Source organism: Ornithodoros turicata, chromosome 1 (genome assembly GCF_037126465.1).
Source record: "Ornithodoros turicata isolate Travis chromosome 1, ASM3712646v1, whole genome shotgun sequence".
Taxonomy (NCBI): Eukaryota; Metazoa; Arthropoda; class Arachnida; order Ixodida; family Argasidae; genus Ornithodoros; species Ornithodoros turicata.
In genome coordinates, this window is record NC_088201.1 from 194,070,630 (window position 1) to 194,094,754 (window position 24,125).

Consider the following 24,125-nt stretch of genomic DNA (forward strand, 5'->3'; position numbering starts at 1 on the left):
GCGAACTGCTTCGCTGGTGTTTCACAGGGCAAGTGTAGGTGTTTCCATGTAGAGTTGTACACGCAGAACTTTGAGTTTGTGAAACTTTCAAGGAACTGATTGGCAACAGATACTCTGCAGTCAGCCACGAAGATACAGGTAAACAGCAGCAGGGCTTTCGTTTGGACGTTTGGCTTGGGCGTTTTCGTTTTATATTTGTTTTGCCTGTCGCTTGGACGAAATCGACTCGCGATGCGCTTTACGTGGTCTTTCAGGCCCCCCGCTTTCAACGTCCCATGCAGAAGGCGGAAGTGTCAGAGTCTTCGCTGTTTCTGGCGAGTCAGTGCTGAATTATTTGCAGTGAAGTGCTTTATAGGTTTGAATGCAACGAGTAGGTGAATGTCAAGTTTATGTGTGCATATTTGTGATGGGCAGCGTTGCTTTTCCCATCATTTGACTCAATTTTTTGTATTACTTTTACTAGCTTTCTCTGCCTGCGGAAATTGAGCTTGGAAAACGTAAAAAAACAAAAACAAAAAACATATGTCTGGAATCTTGGTTGCCATTTCACACAGCGAAAAGGGAACTTTATCTCGGCTACATTTGCTCCGATTTCCTCCCGGATATGATCTAGTGGAGCCTGCGAGCAACTTCGTTATTTCCTAATGCAGAAGTGCTGTTTAGAACACACAATAGGACACATTTCCATCATCATCCCTTTCTCATCCCTTCCACAAGAGCAATGGGGCAGTGTACCGCCATAAGGGCCGTGAATGACCCACCACATCATCATCCCATTTATGTGTGTGTGTGTGGAGAAGTAATAAGCTAACTAGAAAGTGACATTTTGCTGTGCTGTATTCCACATGCTCTCTACGCTTGATCTTTGGCACATTTTAGATTACATACTGTACATCTGAAGTCAGAGGTTAGACTTCCTTGGTACTATAATAGCTCTATTTGTATTTTCTCCCTCTTTTCTTCCCTTCTCCCCTCTTTTTCCTCCCTTTCGGAGACGTGTCAGCTCCTGTCAGATACCTAAAGTGAATGGCGGACTACACACCTTGGTGAAGCTGTATGCCCAACTAGGTGTGCTTTGCATTGTTCTTCGTAGGAGTCCTGAAGCGATGCGCATCTACCTCAGGGGCGGATTTCAGGGTCTGTCATGGGGGGGGGGGGGGGGGGGGGGTCTTAAGGAAAGTCCGTGCTTTGCAGCACAGCTTCACCAGGAGATAGGGTTTTTATATAGGGAACACAGCCGTATAACCCCCCCCCCCTTAAATCCGACCCTGGTCTGCCTGTCACAGCATTGGAGATGACATCCGACGCAAACACAGATGTTTCACCACCATGATTATCGATTAGTGCGCGTCAAGTGGGGCACAGCAGAAGCGCAGAAATGTCACCTGAGCAACTCCATGCTGGTCGTGGACGTCGGGGCAGTGGCATGTGGTAGCGAACCTGTTGGAACGCAAGCACATGCGGCAATACATGCCCATGATCACCATCCACTGCGAGGTGACGTTTACTGCCTGCTCCCACTGACACTTACTACGCGGGATGCGGGACACGGTTGAGATGAAAAATAGCTGGGATTGTTTCACAGTTGCCGTATGTGTAAAGTATTAGCCCTTAAAATAGGTGTCAGGAAACGGTCCAATTCTTAACATTTATTAAGAGTGATGGAGTATGTGTAAAGCTTATACACCTAAATAAGCATCATGGTAGCTTCCGTGAATATTTTACGCATAAAATAAGGGTAAAAAATTGAACTGTTTCTTGACACTTAGTAGCCGATTTATTTCTGAGAGTTGTGGAAACCCGTGTTTCCACAACCTCGGGGCGTCAGTCCGTCCGCTCCGCCGCCGAGGAAGACACAGCAGGCAAAAGGTTCAAACAACAAACAAGGATTTATTCCATACCTTCGCACAGCACTTGCCGTCCCAATCGCCACAGCACGAAAAAGCCTGTGCTGTGCGAAGGTATGGAATAAATCCTTGTTTGTTATTTGAACCTTTTCGTTTGCTGTGTCTTCCTTGGCGACAGAACGGACGGACTGACGCCCCGAGGTTGTGGAAACACGGGTTTCCACAGAGTGTAGCAGCAAAATTGTGGCTTTCATTGGAATTATTTTGAAGTATCCCGTGGAAAACTGTGCAAATCTAAGTTTACTCACATGTAGTCCCAATTTCCCATACTACCATGGTAGGAGCGGTAAAAACCATTTCCTTATTCTGAAATGTGAGACCACACATCTTTTCCATAACATAACCCTATTGCATCGCTGAAGCAGCTCACGTGTACGTATTTCATCTGTCCTCTCCCAAAGCTGTTTCTGTGCAGGACGCTGATACACGCGCTCTGTCATATATCTCTCCGTATATATATATATATATATATATATATGTATCTGCCCAAATACCTGCACTAATATTTATCCTCACTTCATTTATTGTTATAACATCTGTCTTTAAATGTTCGCTCTGATGCTTCGATTTTTTCATCTCCTCATGTATATTTTTGCTTCTAGTTACTTTCACGATAGAGTAAACACCCTGGGAATTTCCTCCAGGAAAAGCGAGTCCCACAGTCCAAAAGGAGAGCATCTGAGCTGTTTCGTTGACACGTTTACCAAAACTGACACACACTGGAGTGGGATATAATTTTCTCCTTAATTTCGTGTCCCTAGTCTTATGACAACAACATGTCCATGCAGATCGGAATCTATTCGAAAAAACAAAAGCTGGTTGTTGTGTCTTCACAGCAGGGTATCACAGGGATGATAAAAATATATCTCTTCTACGTTGCAGGTCAGAAAGGGTTTCGAACCGAATTCGGATCATATTTCATCCAGTATATCTGTGAAGTCGTCCTGAAACAGCACCGCAGGAGGAGTTTCCAGGCCATGATGACACTTGTCAAGAAGCATATGGGAGACCTAGAAATTCAGAGAGATGTGCGCGAAATTGTGAAACAGATGCCGCATGAAACTTCCACTCTTACGAAGAAGTTTCGCTTTGCACCCGAAGTAAGTGACGTCCCAGTCATCATGTGTCTTTTTTGTTTCTGCTAGGCATTTCAAAGAGAGAGAGAAAAAAAAACAGGAAAAGAATAAGTAGTGTCAAGCCAAAAACGCTTCTTGGGAATCCTTCCCGATGAAGCGTGTCAGGCCTGCCCTTCAGTACGGACCCTGTCACATGTGCACCTATTCATACAGAGCGTTGCCCAACACGCTGTATATCGTGTAAAGAATAAGTACTGTTTAAGAGCTTAATTTAGAGCTACACGGTACCTTTAAGACAACCTCAGTTTCATGCAACGCCAGGCAAGTGAGCCACACGTCTACTGCGTCAGGGTGTGAAAGTTCCGACGGGAACAGCTCAGACTGAATATCCACAGAGAACAGTAAATAGCAGCTAAAAATAGCTTTATTCACCACTTGCATATCATTGAAAGTTTATTCATTCATCATCGACGCACACCGACGCAACACATATGGCCAAGAATTCGGCACAAAGTGGAAAGCGAGCTTCACCTCTTCGTGATATCTTGGCCTGATGGACAAGGAATCTAAAAGCGCAAGACATTCCGCTGACAGCTCTCTGCATTAGCACGTTGCCTTGTGGCACGGCCACAGTTGTAGTGCAATTTCTTTGAGTTAGTATTGCGATCTTCGTGGTTACCTTTACGTTTCAAATTTTCGACAGGCTTCATCTGCTGCAGTGAAGCGTTGTGGTGAAGCCCACCAGCAACATATGTGTCATGCATTCTAAACACTTCAGTTGTGAAGAGTTTAATACACTACGAGCAATCTGAATGTTGCGTATGCGTCAAGTAGTCTGTCTATGAAATACAAAAGTTGAAAATTACAGTGCACTCAAGTAGCTGTACTAATACATTAACATGGCATTAACTTGCGAAATATTGTTTCGTTGCTCGGGAAATACTAGCGCTGTTCTCAGTGCCGCCCGCGCATTTTCTAGCGGCACAGCCGGTGCATCCTCGCTTTCATCACCAGTTTCTTCCTGAACACTATCGGAAGCGACAACACTGACGATGTCGTCATCTGTGATTGCAGCGCAGGGGTCCTCGTTGCGGACCTTCCCAGTCTGAAGTGACCAGATTGCTCAGTGGATTACTTTTGTGTAACGTGCAAGGTCGGAAAGGGAGAAAATTCTTCCTAGCAACACCCTCTTTGTGTCAGTACAAAGGAGGCCCCGACCAGGGTCCTCGACCTCGCTTGACTAGGTGTGGGCCAAGTGGATAACTGAAGCCGATTGTTGGGTATTAGTCACTTCTGTTCCCTGGAATTCTCGTCCGAGTCCGGAGGCTGAAGTCCGGATAAACGAGGGCGAAATACATGGGGAGGAATCCGTCCCCATGCTTTTTTGTCCGGATAGCGCAGGATCCGGATAAACGAAGTCCGGATAAACGCGGGACGACTGTATATTATTATATATAAAACATATAATTTTATGTTTTTATGTATCTGTGTAAGTACTGCATTGTCTATGTGCGCCACTACCAAGGCTTTTGCTGTTCTTGGGCACGCAACGAAGATTATTATTATTACTATTATTATTATTACCCCACATTCCATATATATACCCCACTAACAGTGGGGTATCTTCTAACCCAACCTCGATGTCTCAGCTCTTCGCTACACGAAGCAACGCACAGCCACTATCCCATGCGAATCCGAGCTCCATGTCGAACTCGTCCTATCACCTTGCTTGTATTGCGGTGTCCCACGAGGAGGTCATCGCAGATATTCGGAGGCTAAAACCTACTTTGACCCCAGGGTTCGAGAAAATTCCTGCTGTATTGGTTAAAGCCGACGCTGACTTCCTTACCCCCGTTTTTTTTTCTTTTCGTGTAATAAATATACCCCCCCCCCGTACTCCTTCATGTATTCAACATGACTCTACGTGACTCTGTGTTCCCAAGCTGTTGGAAAAGTTCGGTTGTCGTACCAGTCCACAAGTCCGGTGATCCGTTGAATGTGTCAAACTATTGTCCTGTCAGTCTACTGTGCGCGTTTTCTAAGGTGTTTGAGCAGATCATCTATGATCGCGCATTTTCTTTTCTCAAGTAACTGATATGTGAGCAACAACATGGTTTCATGCCAGGCAGATCCACTATCACCAATCTCGTATCGTTTATGTCGGTTGTGGCTCCATGTGTCTCAGCACGAGGACAAATAGATACCATTTATTTCGACATTTCTAAAGCATTTGACATGATGGACCGTATTATTTTACTTCACAAACTTCGTATGCCTGGTCTCAGAAACGCCCTTATTGCTTTCTTCCTTTCGTTTCTGAGAAACATATGCTGTGCCGTAAATCCGCACGGTGCCTTTTCTTCTCCTTACTTTCCCCCTTCAGGTGTTCCTCAAGGCTCAATTTCGGGGCCGCACCTTTTCCATGGCTTTATTAATGACTTAGCTTAGCATATTCGTCATTCTCATATTCTTCAGTACGCCGATGACGTGAAGATATTTAAAGTTATACACGATCGAAATGACGTTTATAAGCTACAAGCAGTGTGTGTGTGTGTTTGTGTGTGTGTGTGTGTGTGTGTGTGTTTGTTTGTTTGTGTGTTTGTTTACAAATCAAGTGACCCATGGCCGGGTTCGCGAAAGTGGCGGGAGACCGGGCGATTTGGTTTCTTGTGACATCAATTTATAATTATTGAATCGAATTCTGAAACTTGTTGTAGTTTGGCCAATGTACTGTGCACTACAAAAATTGCACTGTATTAAATACACGATGTTAGAGGAGTTGCAGTCGTGATCGCCAATGATCGCGAGTGATCTTTATATGGAAATTACAATTTGTACTGTGTACTGTATCCGTGGTCTGCATCAGGTTCCAAATTTAACATCTACGTCCCATGGAAGTGTGGCAGCCTTTGACAGTATGTTGCGGTTTGTTAATCTTAGCGTGAACGAAATGATCCTGAATGTTCCGCGCGCTACGGTATGTTATGCGGGGTGGTGTATGGAATATTTCCTTTAGACGGTTCGACTGAGATAAAAGGGGCTGGTGCCGTTGTAAGATATTTTTAAGGTCATGTATATTACCGTTAAAGGTTGTGGTATTCCACGCCCCCTAGATCCCACTTGGGGCAGAACCCTTGGGGCAGAAGGTGGCTCTGGTGCAGAGCGCCAGCTCGGTGGGTGGGTTGGTGGATCTCCGGGACTCAGCACAGGTGGCATAAGCGAGCCAGCTCCTCAGGAGTGTGGACAGCGGGAGGTTTTGTGGGGTACCTCTCCTGTAGGGTGAATCCTCGGAAAGGTTCCGGTGTCGTGTCGAGGGGGTCTCCTCTCAGGGGCCGGCTCTGGTCGCGCCAGCGTCTTCGAGAGGCATAGCTGATCGTAACGACGCCGACCTGTGTCGTCCAAGTGGCAACGTGGTGCTGTGCGGGGGGACCACCATGTGGAGCAGGGGCTGGGCGTTGTGGGGGCACGTCCGTTGTCCTATTGCGAGGACGTCGATGAAGAGGACGATAGGGCTGTCGTCCGGCATGCCTTCCTCGTGTCCTGCAAGAGGAAAGGAGGAAGGGTTATCTCGGCTGCTTACGTGGGCGAAGGTTATAACGGGTAATTCCGGGAACCCCGCCCTGGGCAGTAGTCTCTTGGGGGATGGTTGACCGGCCCTAGGGGGACTTGAGGGAGAGCGGGCTTGCGATACTGGATCGTGGTCCTCCTCCCGCCTGCCGTTGTCGAAGATGCGCTGGCTGAAGGTATTGAGGTCTTGTACGTGGACGGGGCCCGTTTTCTCGTTGTCGCTGCAACGCTCGAGCCTGTAAGTGACCGGAGTTAGCTGTGCGCTTACCCGGTAAGGACCGTCCCATCGATCAGCGAGTGAGGCAGCAAAGCCTTTCGCTGCATCGCTAAGGGGATGTGTTCGCCTTAGGACCAGGTCTCCAACGCGGTAAATGACCTGGCGCCGACCTTTTTTGTACTGGAGTGACTGCTCCAATCTTGCGACCTCAAGACTCTCTCGTGCCAAACGAATGGCAGTCGAAATACTATCGCGAAGATGATTAGCATACTTCGCGTGCGAACGAGCAGGCTCTGCGTACCGTGTTCGCAACGTGTTTTCGAGGGAGAACACAATTTCCCGTCCGAAATTCAAATAATCCGGGGTAAATCCTGTCACCTATTTTCCGTAGTACGAGTGGCAAAGCCAAGCTCCGTAAGACGGGCGTCCCAATCTTTATGCCTTTCGGTAAAAAATACCAACATCATCTTGGTGTTGCGATTAACCCGCTCAGTTATGTTCGCATGAGGGTGATAAGGGGACGTCTTTACGTGACGTATGCTCAACGCAGAGCAACTATCGACAAACACCTTACTTGTAAAGTACGAGGCGTTATCCGTGATGACCTGGTCCGGGAATCCAAACCGGGAAAAAACGTCCAGTAGTCTGTCCCAGATCTGAGCGGACACCAACTTCCGCAGCGGGTAAAGCTCAACCCACTTCGTGAAGTGATCTGTAACAACTAACAGAGACTGGTTACCACAGGGACTTCTGGGATAAGGACCCATTACGTCACATGCGACTATCTGCCAAGGTTTCTGGCTAACAATCGGTTGCAGCAAGCCGGGAGGCTGCCCTCCACGCGGCTTAGACTTCTGACATATCGGACAGCTGCGTGCATACCGCAAAATATCCTGTCTCATGCCTGGCCAAGTCGCGATACAACACAACTTAGAGTAAGTATTGCTGCCGCTTCCGTGACCTGACAATGCAGAATGATGGAAGTATTTGAGGAATGACTTACGTAGCTTCCTTGGAACTACGATCCGAAAGGGGCTATCACCAACCTCCTCGTCGTCCGCCTGGGGAATGTACCGGACCAGGAGGCCATCCTCGCTCAGCTGATAGGAGTCGTACCTCTCCTCAGCGTCTTCCGTGCCTTCCAGGTTTGCCGTTTCCAGCCAACTTGACACACGCTGACAAAGGCCGTCGGTCCTCTGCGCTTCCAGGATGTCGTTCCTGCTTGCAATCTGTCCCCACGAGAGCTCCTCCTCCGTAACGGTCTGATTAACCACGGCCACAAGCTCCTGCGGAATAACGACGTCCTCAAGGGGCAACGGTGCTCGGCTCGAGATAGCGTGTCTGCCGCCTTATTTGAGGTTCCCTTCCGGTACTCCACCGAGAAGACATATCGCTGCAACGTTAAACTCCAACGTGCGAGCCATCCGGCTGGGTTTTTCAACCGCTTTAACCAGGACAGTGCCTGATGGTCAGTTTGAATAGTGAATTTCGCACCACCTAAATACATGTCGAACTTATGTAGTGCGAACATGATTGCTAGGCACTCCTTCTCCGTCACGCTATAATTGCGTTCGGGAGGCGTCAGCGTACGGCTTGCAAATGCCACGGGCTGGAGTTCACCCTGATGCTCTTGTAACAAGACTGCACCAAGGCCGTAATCGCTCGCATCTATTTGAAGTACAAATGGGCGATTCAGGTCCGGGAGATACAAGCGGGTAGTTTGCGCAATAGATTCAGCGAGAGAGGTAAACGCCTGTTCCTGCGCTTGACCCCACGACCATCGTGCTCCCTTCCGCAAAAGCAAAGTTAGCGGTTGCGTTAGGTCTGCGCATCGCGGTATAAACTGTCTATAAACGCCAATCATACCCAGGAAGCGCTGCAAGCTTTTCACATCGGTCGGGCGGGGGTACTCAAGGATAGCATTTAGATGTCCTCGTTCGGCCTGACCGTGCCAGACTCCACCTTGAACCCGAGGAGATCGATGTTGGTAGCCAACTGCATCTTATCTTCTGGGGATTGACAGTCAATCCTGCAGCCTCCATGCGTCCTAACACCACTTTCAAATGAGAAAGGTGTTTCGGGAATGTACGTGAAAAAATTACTACGTCATCCATGTACGCCATAGCGAAATTGTATTTCGCATCGCCAAGCACCACGCCCATCACTCGCTGAAAACTAGCGGGAGAATTAAACAGTCCAAAGGGCAGTCGGACAAATTCAAATAATCCCCTGTGACAGGTAAATGCTGTTTTCTCAACATCATCCGGTGCTATCGGAATCTGCAGGAATCCTCTACTGCAGTCCAAAGTTGTAAACACGTGGGCGGATCCTAACGAATACATGATTGAGTCTATCGAGGGAAAAGGGTGCGAATCTCTTACAGTCACCTCGTTCAGTCGGCGGTAATCCACGCACAACCTTGCGTTCCATCCTTTTTCGGCGCAAGAACCACCGGAAAAGCCCAAGGGCTGCGAGAAGGTCTCGCAGCACCGGTCTCGATCATTTCATCCAGTGCAGCATCGAGGAGCTTGCGCTTATGCACACTCAAAGGCCGAGGATTACATCGCCAGGGCCTTGCGTCGCCGGTTTCTATCCGGTGCTCCAATGCATGGGTTAGACCTGGTCTCTCTGTGAACATACAGGAGAATGGCCGCAATGCTTTAGCGAGCATGCGTCGCTGGTCTGGGCTTCCTGGAAATCGTTTCAGGGCGTCCTCCAAAACAGCGGGTGCGACCGTCGCTGTTAGGTGTTCTGCTCCGGAAAATACCGCAACGGACGTAGATTGTCCAGTTCCGGAATCCTGGGTCTCCTCACCAGTCCGGTTCTGCTCCGTTTCCGGCGTCGTCCACTCCATGAAGGGGTAGAAGGTAGTACCGCTTGCATGCTGGTAGCCTCCGCGACGTAAATCCAGGACGAGTCCCATCCGGATAATGAAGTGGCGTCCCAGGATCATCAGTCCCGCCAATCCGGGCAGGTAGATGAAGCGTTGTCTGACACGTTGTCCATCGACGGTCAAAGTGAGACGTACTGCTCCTCCGGCTGGTACCACTGCATCTGATGCAAGCCTTAAGGAGGTCCTGGTTGTCCGTACGGAAATGTTCCGCTCCCGGCACCAATCGTGGATGGTGTCACCTATCAGGGATACAGCCGCTCCAGTGTCCACCAAAGCTGCAACTTCCTTACTCAGAACGCGCTCCACGATAAACGGTCCGATGTTGCATATGCCATCTTGCACTCGACATGCAAGCGGGACCGAGGCCAATACATTATCAGACAAGATAGCATGGTTAGAATTTGCTTGCTTCTTATCGACATTTTCAGCAGCCGACGACAGAACTGAGTCATTCCCAATTACCGCCGCCGGCGTCCCGGCTTTCCCTGCGGGGGTTGTCTGGGGGTGGTAGTGGTCTGGTGCGGGCAGTTAAGACGAAAATGACCGCGTTCGCCGAAACCGTAACAACGGGGTTGTGTTCCTGCGTTATTATTTGCCCTAGAGTCGCGCCTGTCCTGCCGCGGTGCATGACGTGCATCACCGACTTCGTGCTCGCGCGGCTCTGCTCTTGCCAACCTCGCTCGGTTCCTTTGCTCATATGCAAAGGAATCCAAAGAACGGTAAACTGGCCCGGCGGACAAACCGCCGTGTGTTCCAACAGTTCCGCGGGGGTTTAATTCCGCGTCTAGCGACTGTCTCGGCCCGTTCCATGCGCAGCTAGGCTCCAGTGTTTGTTCCGGCCTAGGCGGTGGACGGTACTGCAATTCCGCCAACAAATCTGTTTGGATGACACGGGATTCTTTAGCAAGGTCATCTAGCGCAGAAAAGCTTCGTCCCCGCAAATAAGGCTTAAAATGAGGGTGACATTGGCGAATAGCGCGGGCCACCTTATCGCTTTCCGTCGCGAGCGGTTCAGCTCTTCGGTACAGCTCTTGGATTGCCCGGGTATATTCCAACAGGCTCTCCTCCGCGTGCTGCGTTCGAGTCATGAGTTCCTCACGCATACGCATTGCATAATCCGGAGGCAAAAATCCTCCCGAAACAGCCGCTGAAATTCGGTCAGAGACGGAAATGCGGGTTGAGACCGGCGCCACACAGCAGCTGAGCTTACCAATGCAGCGGGTAGTATCCGGCGCATGACGGCTTCGTCGATTGCTCCAACGGCTGTCTGGTAAGCCTCCAGGTCCGCAAGAAAATCTTCGACGGACTTGGCGTCGCTGTAGACCGAAAATGTCGGTATCGTCAGGCTCAGCATAGCGGGGATTCCGAGGACGGCTGGGCGGCGGACGTGCTACTGGGGAGCTGCTGCGACAATAAAGCGCAGAGAGTTGTCATCTGGCGAAGCAGGTCCTCCGCTACTGGCGGGTCGTTCTCGTAGACGGGCTCGAGAGGAGCCCTCTTGGGCGGCATGGCCAGCAAATTCACACTCCCGAACTACAAATAAACAGCAAAAGCGACAGCGAGCGAAGGGCACGGGCGACAAATGCTACGAACAACACTGCCAATACACTAGCTGTCAGTGCCTTCCGGGCGTGTGGCGAGACTGGTCGGGCCCCACGTGTGGGCGCCAATTTGTGGTATTCCGCCCCCTAGATCCCACTTGGGGTAGAACCCAACCAGTCTTTTGCCGAAACCACCGCACCGAGAGACACAGACACGAATCAATCAATACCTCGTTCATTGTCCCACAGGATGTCCACTTACATCATCATGGGGCAATCTTCTTCTCTGCCGTTCGCTCACACTCTGCTCCACCCAACCGCCGAGCATCGCCTTATCGATGCTCTCATCCAACATGCGCGCCCTCTCTGGGCGCGTAACTCAATCCAGACAACATGCGCGCCCTCTCTGGGCCCCAGCCGTGGGGCGCGACATCACAAGGTTAGAGTGAGGTTGACACATTCCTCATCTTTAGGTTGGTTTAATTTTTTCAGGAGATCCGTGCGGTTCGTATGGCGGGCTTTACTGAGTGCATTTTTCACTAGGTCTGGCGGGAATTGTCGATTAACTAAAGTTTCTTCAAGGCTGTCAAGGTTAGCATGTAATTCGTCATCGCGGGAGCAGACTCTTCTGTAGCGTATGGCCTGACTCTAAGGGATGGCTAATTTAGTATGTCGTGGATGGCAACTGTTGAATGGCATGTACTGCTGGGAGTCTGTTGGCTTACGGTACAAGTTTGTTTCTATGGAGTTGTTACAAATCTTAACATGAACGTCCAGAAAGTTTATGGTCTCTTTAGAATAAGTGTGGGTAAGTTTTATAGTTGGGTGGACTTTATTAAATCTATGAATGATAAAAGGCTTTCCTCAGAATGGGGCCGCAACATGAATACGTCATCGAGGAAGCGTTTGTAGACAAGGGGATTGAGCAAACATGTTTCTAGAAAGCGTTCTTCAAAATAGCCCATGAACATATTAGCATACTTGGGGGCCATTTTTGTTCCCATAGCTGTACAACCAATTTGGAGATAATGGTTGTTGTCGAATTCAAAAGTGTTGCACGTAAGTATCAGCGAGATCAGAGTTCCTAGAAGAGCTGAGTGAAGCGGGTTATCGGACAATTTGTTAAAAACGTCGATTACTGCACGGGTGGCGTCGTCGTGTGGAAGTTTAGTGTACAGCGTGATGACGTCCTATGTAACTAACACACAAGCCGCGGGGACCTTGGTATCGGAAATTATTTGAAGGAAGTAGTTAGTATCCTTAATGTACGATGGTAATTTGGGAGGGATATCCTTTAGGACGAAATCGACGAAGGTGAAAATCTTTTCCGTTGCTGGGCCATTGGATGATATTATGGGGCGTCCGGGATTTCCTGGTTTCTTAATTTTTGGAAGCATGTAAAACCTACCGGGTTTCGGGTCCCTTGGGGAAAGGTATTCGAGCAGGGTGTCATCAATTTTCTTTTCTGATTCAAGTTTTTTTGGTGTTTTAGTAATTTTGCTGCGAATATCAGTGGTGGGCTCGCTATCCACAGCTCTGTAGAATGTTTCGTAGCTCAGTTGTCGAATGCCTTCTGTGAGGTAAAATTCTTTGTCCATAACTACTCTTGCTCCTCCTTTGTTGGCTCTTTTGACGACAATGTCGTTACGTTGTTTTAATTCAAAGAGGCTATTTTCTTCGGCTTTACTGAGGTTTCACTTTCTTTTTCGTCCTCTAGCATTTTCAGATGCCTGCACGACATTCCTTTGGACGGCTTCGACATACATATCTATGGCTTTGTCGCTTTATCGCGGCGGGGTGAAATCGGATGGGGCTGCAAACGGATTTCTTGCTGCGCTGGGTTTGTCGTGGAAATATTCTTTCAGACACAGTCGACGAGCAAAGTTATCAAGGTCTAGGTGCAGTTGGTATTTGTTATACGGAACGTTTTGGGGCAGAAGGATAATCCCCGACTAAGAAGAGAGAGTTCCTCATCTGTGAGACTGACACAAGATAGGCTAACGACGTTCTTTGTGTTAGATTCAGAGGATGTACCATCGCTTCGGCCAGTGAACGTTGGAGTCACAGAGGTGACAGACGATGATGGATTAGGGGTCGCTTTGACATTATCCTGCGCCATCTTCCTCTGTTTTGTTACAGCGAGCTCTGTTTGTTTCTTTCGAACAAAATCATCTAACTCTTTTTTTGTGGTGGTGGGAAAGCGGAGTTTCAGCACTAGTAGCTTCAAGTTCTTCAGAGAGTGTGGTTAGAGTACCGCAGCAATGTGAAATGAGAATGTCGGTAAGACGCAGACTAGCCTCGCGTAGCACGTTTTCCCAAGTTGTGTGATCATTAGAGCTAAGGGGGAATGTTGGAGTGACTCGAATTTGAAGGCCTTTGGGGAAAGTTTCACTTGTTTTATAGGTTCCTAGGGCGTCGAGGTGCGTTTCGTACCTTGCTAATTTATCTGACAATTTTCTAAGTTTGAGGAATGAGAGAGGAATGCTAGGTTGTGATGCATCAGTTGGTGCAGACTCACCGTCAGTTAATCCCTCCGAATTCCGTTCCCTCGTTGCGCTTTGGGCATCGTCCGAGCTGTCGCTGCTTCTTGTTGTGTTGGCCAGTTGGGATTCGGGACTGTTGGGTCCGGACGACGATTTGGGAGGCGTCTCAGGGACACTGCGAGACTGCACTGAAGACGGCGGGTTATCATCCCCACTCCAGCTATGCTGGCGTGGAGTCCATCGGCAGCCAGGACCCGTGTGGGGGGCTGTCGCTCGAAGGCATGATCCAAATAGATAAGAGGTCAACGTTGCGGCGACAGAGGTCTCTTAGCAGCTTGTTGAAGGCGTACGCTGTGCCGTTGCAGAAAAACTCCATCCGTCTGTCAAAAGAATTGCGTCTGCGGTTGTGCGATCTCGGGAGAACAATGCTACAGATCACCGCCTATATTATATTTCATTTCATTTCATTTCATTTCATTTTAATACCTTAAAGGGCCCTAAGGCATTACATAAGGGGGGAGACAATATATACAAACACTATATACCTCAAAATAGGTACAACTCAATGCACAACCTTTCAAAAGCACTTACATTGATTGGCAATAGAAAATCAGGTGGCAAAGAGTTCCAGTCGCGCAAAGATAATATCAAAGGAGAATTTCTATAATACTCACTACGGCAGACGGGAAGAGCTAACCTGTAATGGTGGTGAATGCGGTCAGAGAAGAAGGGGGCAGGGGTGACAAAGGAAGACGATGCGTTGTAAAGCTTATACATTGTTATTAGTCTGTGGACCTTGCGCCTATTTTCTAAAAGTGGAATTTCTTTGTCTCTCTTAAACTGTGTCATGCTGGTTTCCCTATCATAAAGGTTAAAAATAAAACGAGTGGCTTTCGTTTGGACGGACTCTAGTTTTTGAATTAGGTATTTTTGTCACGGGTTCCAAATGATAGACGCGTACTCCAGTTTGGGCCGGATCAATGACTAATACGCGATTAGCTTGACATCAGGTGAAGCGAGACAAAGTGTGCGACGCAAGAAACCCAGTGTCCTTAGTGAGTTACTACAAACGTATTCGATATGTGCCCTCCAAGAAAGGTCACAGGAAATCAGAACTCCAAGATACCTAAACATGGTCACTTTGTCAAGAATTTCGTCATTAAGAGTATAATCGCTGGGTATGTTAATATTTCGTCTGGAAAAAGTCATACATTTTGTCTTAGAGACATTAATTTCCATTAACCATTGGTTGCACCATTCAGAAAGGGAGACCAAGTCGTTCTGTAAAGCAACGCAGTCCTCTACACCACTGATTTCTCTGTACACAACAACATCATCAGCATAAAGGCGTACAGAACAATCTACACATAAGTGAAGATCATTTGTGTAGATAAGGAAGAGAAGGGGACCGATCACAGACCCCTGAGGCACGCCTGACACTACCTGTGAATAAGAAGACAGTGCACTACCCCACCTAACACACTGTGTTCTCGCAGACAAGAAAGCACGTATCCAGTTTACTATGTTATTTTTAATGCGTAATGATTCGAGCTTACAAAGAAGGCGCTTGTGCGGCACTTTGTCGAAGGCTTTCCGAAAGTCGATAAAAACTGCATCGACTTGCCTACCAGAATTCATGCTTTCATAGACGTCAGAAACAAACTCAAAAAATTGCGTCTCACATGAATACTTTTTTCGGAAACCATGTTGGTTCTTAAAAAGCATGTTGTTATTATCCAAAAAGTTCATAATATGGGAATAAATAATATGCTCCATAACCTTACAACAGATACAAGTTAAGGATATCGGCCTGAAGTCAGAAGGAGCGTGAGGTTTTTCGGTTTTAGGAATTGGTGTAACTATTGCATGCTTCCAATCGGAAGGCAACTGGGAGCAGTTCAAAGACTGTTGAAAAATTATTTGTAGGACTTTACATGAGTACTCTTTTGTTATCAACAGAAGCTTCGCAGAAATAAGGTCACAACCTGGGGACGACGATAAAGACAAAGATTCAATAATTTTAAGGGTCCCCTCACAAGTGATAGAAAGTTCGTTGCATTCATATTGAACGTTTAGGTTAGGAACGTCACAAGCTTGCACCGAGAGATCAGTGTCAGCTTCATCAGAAAATACTGAAGAAAAATAATTATTAAGGGCGTTCGAACACTCGTCATCTGACATAGCATCGCCATTTACACGGAGAAGGCTCTTATTCGTGGCAGCCCCGAACTGGCTGCCAATGACCCTCCAAAACCTCTATTCACTACATATATTCACTACTCTATTCACTACATATATTCCGCCTCTTGATTGGATGTGGAGGACGAGGGCCTCGTAACGAAGAAGGGCCTGCTGGGGGTTAGAATGCGGCATGTCGTTCGTCCCACAATGAAGAACGACAATTCGCACTCTGGCCGGTAACAGGTACGTATCGGTAGGCTAGAACGTCCGAGATCCACCCACCGCTTAGGGATACAAACATCGGCGCCGTCCTGGACCTAGGGTCAAAATGAGAATACAAGTGTTTAGTTTGCGAATCGCCCACAACAGCTATGATTCGAGCAAAAAAAAAAAATATTATATATATACACAATAATGAATAAGTGAGCCGGAGACGGAAGTTACGTGAAAGGAAGTAAAACAGTTAGTTGTTTACTGCATTCGTTAACGTAAATAATTAGTTCTTAGATATAAAAAGTTACAAAAATGCAGATGATCGAAGTTTCGGAGGAAGCTCCGCCTTCTTCAGGATAAAGGTAAATGACTTTGTGCAGTGGCTTATGTAGTTTCTTGAATGACGTCATAGTTGAGCAGGAGCTCACCACCACCTGGCGATTGCCGCACTAAGTTATGTCAATTTCCGGGAAGGTCATGTGCGGGGTCCTTGTCCTGTGGGTGACATAATCTGGGGTATTGTGTAGAGATGGTTAGCCTTCCAAGGTATAATGGAAAGGCCGGCTTTGTTGTAATCTGAATAAATGAACGTAACACGAAGTGAACTGTACAATTAAGGGGAGGGGTCATTGATTCTTCTATATGGTATTGATGCTACGAACAGTAGAGAGGAAGCCTGATCTTCATTTATGATAGATTTAAACGTGTAAATGAGAAATGACTCGCGTTGTTCCCTTGATCGGTCGGACTGAAATCCAGATTCAAGAATAAAAATTGGTACATCAGCAATTGAGTGTTCAGGTTGATTGAAGTGACGCGAGACCGGGAGGTTGGGCTTCTTGGTAACATCAGACCTGTGGTTGTTGAACCAAATTCTGAAGGAAGTTTTTGTCTGGCCAATATTTTGCGAATTGCAAGTGTTGCATTGAAGGGAGTAGATGATATTAGAAGAATTGCAATCCAAGTTGCCAAGTACATTTGTTTTAAAGTATGAATTGGTACCTTGAACCGTTTGATATGTCTGCATTAATTTGCAGATCTGACACCTCCTTCCGTTGCAGGGGTGGCATCCTACATCTTCATCTTTTGGTTTGTTGATCTTAGCTCTTACTGTCCTGTCTTGCAAATTGAGACCAAGGGGTAGGTGACGCCTGGTGGGCCAGGGAATATGGATTGCATGCGTTCGGATTGTGACACAATGGAGTGATGGCGTTTTAGAATTCCATTAATGTTGGGAATGTTGTCATGGAACGATACAGTGATATTTATTAAATTTGCCGACTGCGGCTTGGTTCCCCTGGTACGAAGGGATTGACGATCGGTTTGCTTTGCTTGGGAAAGCACGTCCTGGACTAATTTGGGCGGAGTATTCTCTCTCTCTCTCCTGACCAGCGTATTATCAAGTTGACTAAGGTGCTCATCGGACTTATGATCATCCGAACAAATTCTGCGGTATCGAAGTGCGTGGCGGTATGGAATTGCAAGCTTCGGATATCGGGGGTGGCAGCTCCGAAATGAGAGCTATGGTTGGGAGTCCGTGCTTTGCGGAATAGGTCGGTTGTAATTTTCCCGTTTTCAATGTTCACCTGTGCATTTAAGAAGTTGACAAGATGTCCCGGAGGCGTATTTCAAAACCCGCTCCTGTACAACAGATCGCCCGCCGCCGCCTCCAGTTAGCGCGGCGGCGGCGGCAGAAAACCCTGAACATGGCGGCTGCTGTGCTATGTTGCTATGTTTGTGGTCGGAGCGTGTGGACGGCTGGACGATTAATGAGTGAAAAGTAAATGATAGATGTGTTTAGGTGTCTTTGGATGACGATAAGGAACGTACAAGTTCTCCGAACATTTATGTGCCGCGCTTTTGATAACGTGAGACCATGGATAGTCAACGTTTTCAGTGAAAGTGACGATGTGCTGCTGCTTCGTGTCTCTAGTTTGTGATGGCATGAATGCCCATTGTCGTTCAAATTAGTGTGAGAAACAATGCGCGAAGACTGAAAAACCAAATATAGGCTAAAGCTTTGTTGTGTGTCACCTTCGATGGAGTGTATCAATATGAAAAATAACACTTTCCAATCCCGTCGTAACGTTATTTACTGCGATTCTTCATAGCGACCACTCTCTCTGAAGCTGTTTACGAGGAACATTGGCATTAAGTCAACCGTCGTCGAATTATGACATGGTCATGGCGCATCTTCAAAAACATGTACATAGTACATGCACAAAAGATAACACTTCTGTATGTATGGACACCTGTGCGTCCTAACTTTTTGGGTTCGGTGGGATGTGTGATTCGGGTTGTATTTTCCAACTTCTAATTCACTGTGAAATGGAGTCCTGTTAATACATTCAGATGATGTCCTTTTCTTTCTGCTTAGACTTCTTTGCTGATACTTCTTGGCCTCTTTCATGTTGACATAAAAATCATGTCCACTAGCTATAAGTAGAGACACTGCACTATCTTTACGTAACTAATAGTTTTGACAACCGTACAGTGTACTACAACAAAGAATCTACTGAGCTTTTCTCCTGATCAGTGTTTTTATTCAGTACTTCTGACTAAAGCAAGTAATTGTGGCAACGAACAGGAGAAATAGCATGCATAATATGCACGAACATTGGTATGTTCAAATACAGCAAGTGTACCAAATAGCAACAAAATAAAACAGAATGAAAGTATACAGCAAAGACAAAAACCCTTGAAAGAGGTAACATTTCCTCGGGTTTGAGGAACACACCATTTGAAGAGGACAACACAAGACTATAGGTTTGAAAGTGAACATGTTCGACACAAGTGTGTCTGGTTGGGTGAGAACTATGTCAAGAACGCTGCTGCCAACGGCCACTACAGTCACCCCTGAGGAAGGAGCCGAACTGGCTCCGAAACGTCGGGTATCCCCGTCCTGTAACTTGGTTGGAGATTTTCGTTACTATCATAAGACTATAGGTACATATCATGATGACATTATGATGCATGCTGCGTTACTCACCTCACAGCGAGGAATGCCATTCACACTTTTTGTTGTTTGGAGAGATATGTTCTTTTTTTTTTTATCAATTCATTATTGTGTAGTTAGATAAGACATTACTTGATTTTCTGTCTTAGCACAAGCCCCCACTGCACATTCCACAAGGAATATTCAAAGCTAAATTTAATGGCCATCTGTGATGTTATCTACAGTCTGTCAGTTAGATTTTCGCCTTGTGTCATGATCAAGTGTCATGATCATGTGTCAATTTCGGATCTGCCTGTATATCTTCGCAGCGTGATTTCCACTGCACACTCCACAGTCAGCCCTTTGTCACTCGCCATGTGAACCTGCATGCTCCTTTGCATGCATTTCACGTAAATTAATTCTGGTGAGCTTCCCTCTTGATTTTCCTTCTGATATCCCACTCTCAATAGCAATGAATTCATCAAACACTGAGGAGTATCTGCGTTTAGTGCATTACGTCATGTTGGACTTTGTCTCGCTGGTTGTTTTGGTCAAATTATCAGCATCCCTTCTGCTGTCAGTTCTGAATCATGTAGGAAATACAATACAAGACGAGGATTTGCTGGGATTTTCTTCTTGTGGGAATGTTGGGGCTCAAAAGGAGCTTGGAACTTACCCCAAGTTACTTTGACAAAATAACCTAAAAAAGGAACAAATTCTTCAAGAAGTTACCGTAACTCAAAATCAACGAATTAGATTAAAAGTATACAAGGGGACCCGCAATATAGTCAGCTCTCTGAATACAGAAAAGTAGCTTTACAGTAATGAGTTACACCCAACACTGATCCTTGTTGTTATTATTAGAGCATGAACCAATGTGCACTAAACACTGCCAAAATATGCATGCAACTATGCAATGAAAATCTTCGAAATATGCAGTAAAAATCCTTAATATGTGCACTGTTTTACATTGTTTGTGGTACAAAAGTAATGCACCAAAGTCCTATTTTTTTTAAAGAAAAGTGAGTATTTTGTTAGGGATAATATGTAAAATAAAGCCGCATTCGTTCTGCAGAACACAGCAACGGATACTTGCACCACAGGTATAAATCGTGGAGCTAAGGCGTTTGTGATTGATAAACTAGCATAAATGAGTTACGCAAAAGTTCAGTAGATAAACGCAGTCTAGGTACTGGACGAAACCCCTGACGAAACAAGCTTGAGTATGAGCAAAACGAACATACGTGTATGTTCGTGTAAATCCCTGCTCAGGTTATTATACAGGAAAAAAGTGATACAGTGGGCAAACAAACCTCTAGGTCTACATGTTTACTGGTCAAGGCCATAGGGGGAGGGGGCGTATCTTTTTTAAGAAAATAGATACGAAAAGTTAGCCAAGCAAGGAGCCGGCTTGCTATTCCCAAAAAAAAAAAACTGAAAAGAAAAAGAAGGAAAAGGTAACAAAGAAAGAAGGAAAGAGACACGAGAACAACGGCCGAGAGAAAACCGAGGAGAGCGGCAGTGACAGTCCACTTGTTGGGGTGCAAGACAAGGCCAAGGAGAACAGCCAACGAAAAGTTGTTACAGCCAATCTGGAGTGATGGCAACAAAGGGTGTTCTTATGGTGAAAGTGTTGCTGACAATGTAGTCATAGTCAATGTGTAAGTGGTAGCCCAGAACTGCAGAGCACATATGGCGCACCGACAGCGAATATGTAGACGGCGTAGGGGTTAAATAAATTTTAAAATCCAGTACCGGTGTTCACACTCACCTGACCTCATCTTGATCATACTCAAGCCATCATGTCGCTACTTCCTTACATCACGTACATGTATGCATGTAAATTGAGCTTTAAGTGCCACAGGACGCTGTGTTTGCAATTCCAAGAGCACTGCAGCCCTGTAAAAAACAGCATGCGCTACCATGCTATGAAAAAAATGCATAACTTATTCATGTCAGATGAGTAATGTGTCATCTTTGTCTTCGTCACTTCACCATGTTTCCTAACGTATGCCAGCTTCCACAATCTAAAGTGCTGACAGACTGATATTGTAATGTTGCACAGCTGTGTCCTTTCCATAAAATCTCCATATGTTGCAGAGTGAATTACTTGCTTTGTCTACATGCATATCATAGTAACTGAAATGAAGTTGTTGTGTTAGTAACTGAACATTTGTTTTGGTACTGAAACCTTATTGCAACACACCCTCCAACGCTTGAACAGCCTTCTCCCTATCTTGCGACTACAGTATCTTTTTATTATCCCAGTCTGATGGGCAGAACACGGCACATGAATGATGGTAGTATCGCAGGACTAGGGATACAGCTTTGGTTTCATCCGATAAGCTCTGAAAACACCCACCAGTAATTTTTAAAATGAAATTTTGTACAAAATATTGAGACTATTCTGATCCACAACGCCAAACTTCCCATGCCAAAAGTCATGTATTGACTTGTAAACGGCCACAAAGGGACCGTGATGAGCATTATGGCTTTCAGCCCTTTCAATTGTCCTGCCAGGGAGATTCAGGACATCTAATGAGAGTAGGCCATTGTTGCACGAGCAAGCGTGAATATAATAGGATGTCCAGTGTCCGATGCTAATATTAGGCATTTACCAAGTTGAGATAATCAAGTAGAAGTACAGGTCCCAGATTATCAACACTGACTTCTAACTTGTATAGTACATACTTCACTTCAGTATAACTGGGTATTTTACATATTGTGCTGCAAACGCACAATGTCAATGTGCAAACAAAAAAGTTGCACGCTGCATTATAAGTGTGGTGCACACGCTCATTTTGTTGTTTAATATTTGCTTCTGATTTATATGAACTTCAACAATTGTCACCATTTGCCCCGCTTCCTGGAACCTCTGAACAAGTGGATTTTCTAATGTCAGCCACTGCCATGTAACCAAATTATTGTGTTTTGTGTATCTGGGCACTAAAGGTAATCTGCAGGCTGTTCGAAACGTATCCGTACACACTTAACTGTTGTGTTTACGTCACCACGGTACAGACTTCAGTACGTGCACTACGTCTTGCTGTTTTTGCAAGTACGCCATGATCACGTCATAATTCAACGACGGTTTATTTCCTTAATAATTGAATTCCAACGTTCCTCATCAACAACTCCACAGAGACTGGTCACTATGAATAACTGCAGTAAAGAACGTTACGACGGGATTGACAAGGGTTATTTCTCTTACTGCTACACAGTCCATCGAAGGTGCTTAAACACAACAAAGCTTTAACCTAAATTCGGTTTTTCACTGTTCGCGCTATGTTTCTCAAAATAATTTGAACGACAATGGGCATTCATGCCATCGCAAACAGGAGACACGAAGCAGCAGCACGTCATCACTTTCACTGAAAACGTTGACTATCCGTGGTCCCACGTTCTCAAAAGCAAGGCACATAAATGTCCGAAGGACTTGTACATTGATTAATGTCATCCAAAGACACCTAAACACATCTATCATTTACTTCTCACTCATTAGCTGTCCAGTAACGCGCTCCTAACAACTGAACACAAATACAGCGGCCGCCATGACATTTTCTGTCGCCGCCGGAATATGCAGTATACCGCCGCCGGCGCGCTAACTGGAGGCGGCGGCGGCGGCGACCTGTTGTACTGGAGCGGGTTTGGAAATACGCGTCCCGGAGTAGGCATGAGTGAATTTAATGCTTTAGTGTACAGTGTTGAAGTTATTGATGAACTTCAATAGATCACCTTCGGAGTGAGGCCAGATCATGAAGATCTCGTCTAGAAATCGTTTAAAAAGGTGGTTTGAAAAACGCGAACCATCTCTACACTATACCCCAGATTTTGTCACCCACAGGACAAGGACCCCGCACGTGGATCCCCAGAAATTTCCATAACTTTGTACGACAATCGGCAGGGGGTGGCGAGCACCTGCTCAACTATGACATCATTCAATAAAACTACATAAGCCATTGAAGAGAGTCATTTACCTTTATCCTGAAGAAGGAGAAGCTTCCTCCGAAACGTCGATCATCTGTATTTTTGAAACTTTTTAAATCTAAGAACTAATTATTTATGTTAACGAATGCATTAAACTACTAGCTGTTTTACTTCCTTTCATGTAACTTCCGTCTCCGGCTCACTTATTCATTATTTTCTATTAACTCGCGGCTTTCAGACACTTTATCTTTGCATATATATTTGTAAATAGTGCATTGTCTACGTGCGCCAATACCAAGCCTTCGGCTCTTCTTGGGCACATTAATAAAGCTGTTATTATTTATTTATTTATTTGTATTTTTCTGGTGCCCATGAACGGCCAGAGGGCCTCCCTAATGGTGCACCATACAACCAGAAATGAATTAAAACACCATCATTACATAAAAAATAAAACATAAATACTACAACAAAGACAAAACTATATAGATGGCGAGGCAACAACTGGCCTAGCTTTGGACCCCTCACGAAGGAGGCATCGAAGTTGGGCGAAGCAGGCATTGAATTATTATTGTTGTTGTTGTTGTTATTATTATTAGTAGTAGTAGTAGCAATATTGTTATATCACTTTTCCGAGATGAAATCGATTGCAATATAGCATATGCTGAAGGGCTGTCCGCTGGAGGGCATTAGCAAACTCCTACGACAATGTCTTAATTACTTTCGATAATTAAATTTTTAATTATAAAAGCCACAATGTTGTCCTAGTGACAACATCTGTTTCGGACTTCGTTTGGACCGAATCACCTAGATCGAACTTCTGTCACCTGGTATCGTAGCCGCTTTCAGAACAAAAATCCGTTCGGTAGATCGTCCGCAAAAAAACCTTGCAGGAACTTCGTTTTTTTTTCTTTATTTTGTTCATTGCGCATCTACGGAGACGCGTCTCTCCTTCACACCCAACGTGGGAGGGTGAAGAAGCACAGTGCCGCATCATGCGTCGAAGATCAGATTTAACTTGCTGAACCAAAACAAAAACAAATGTGTCGGCTGACTCTATCCGAACTGCTCTTATCTTGGGTTGCATTTTCTGTTTCCTGTTAATCGTTTTCCAGGACGCAACAGGCGATAATGTGCGCTTTCACCCTCTCATATTGGGGGTGAAGCAAAGACGCGTCTCCGAAGATG

At 46.0% G+C, this 24,125-nt stretch overlaps 1 protein-coding gene across 1 annotated transcript in view; it reads left to right on the top strand.

Moving 5' to 3' along the window:
* LOC135378915 (uncharacterized) overlaps positions 1-24,125 on the top strand; it is a 385,731-nt gene that overhangs the window by 103,997 nt on the left and 257,609 nt on the right. The window contains exon 6 of the mRNA XM_064612080.1: positions 2,790-3,007. Coding sequence (XP_064468150.1) covers positions 2,790-3,007 — 218 coding nt within the window. The remainder of the gene's footprint in view (positions 1-2,789; positions 3,008-24,125) is intronic.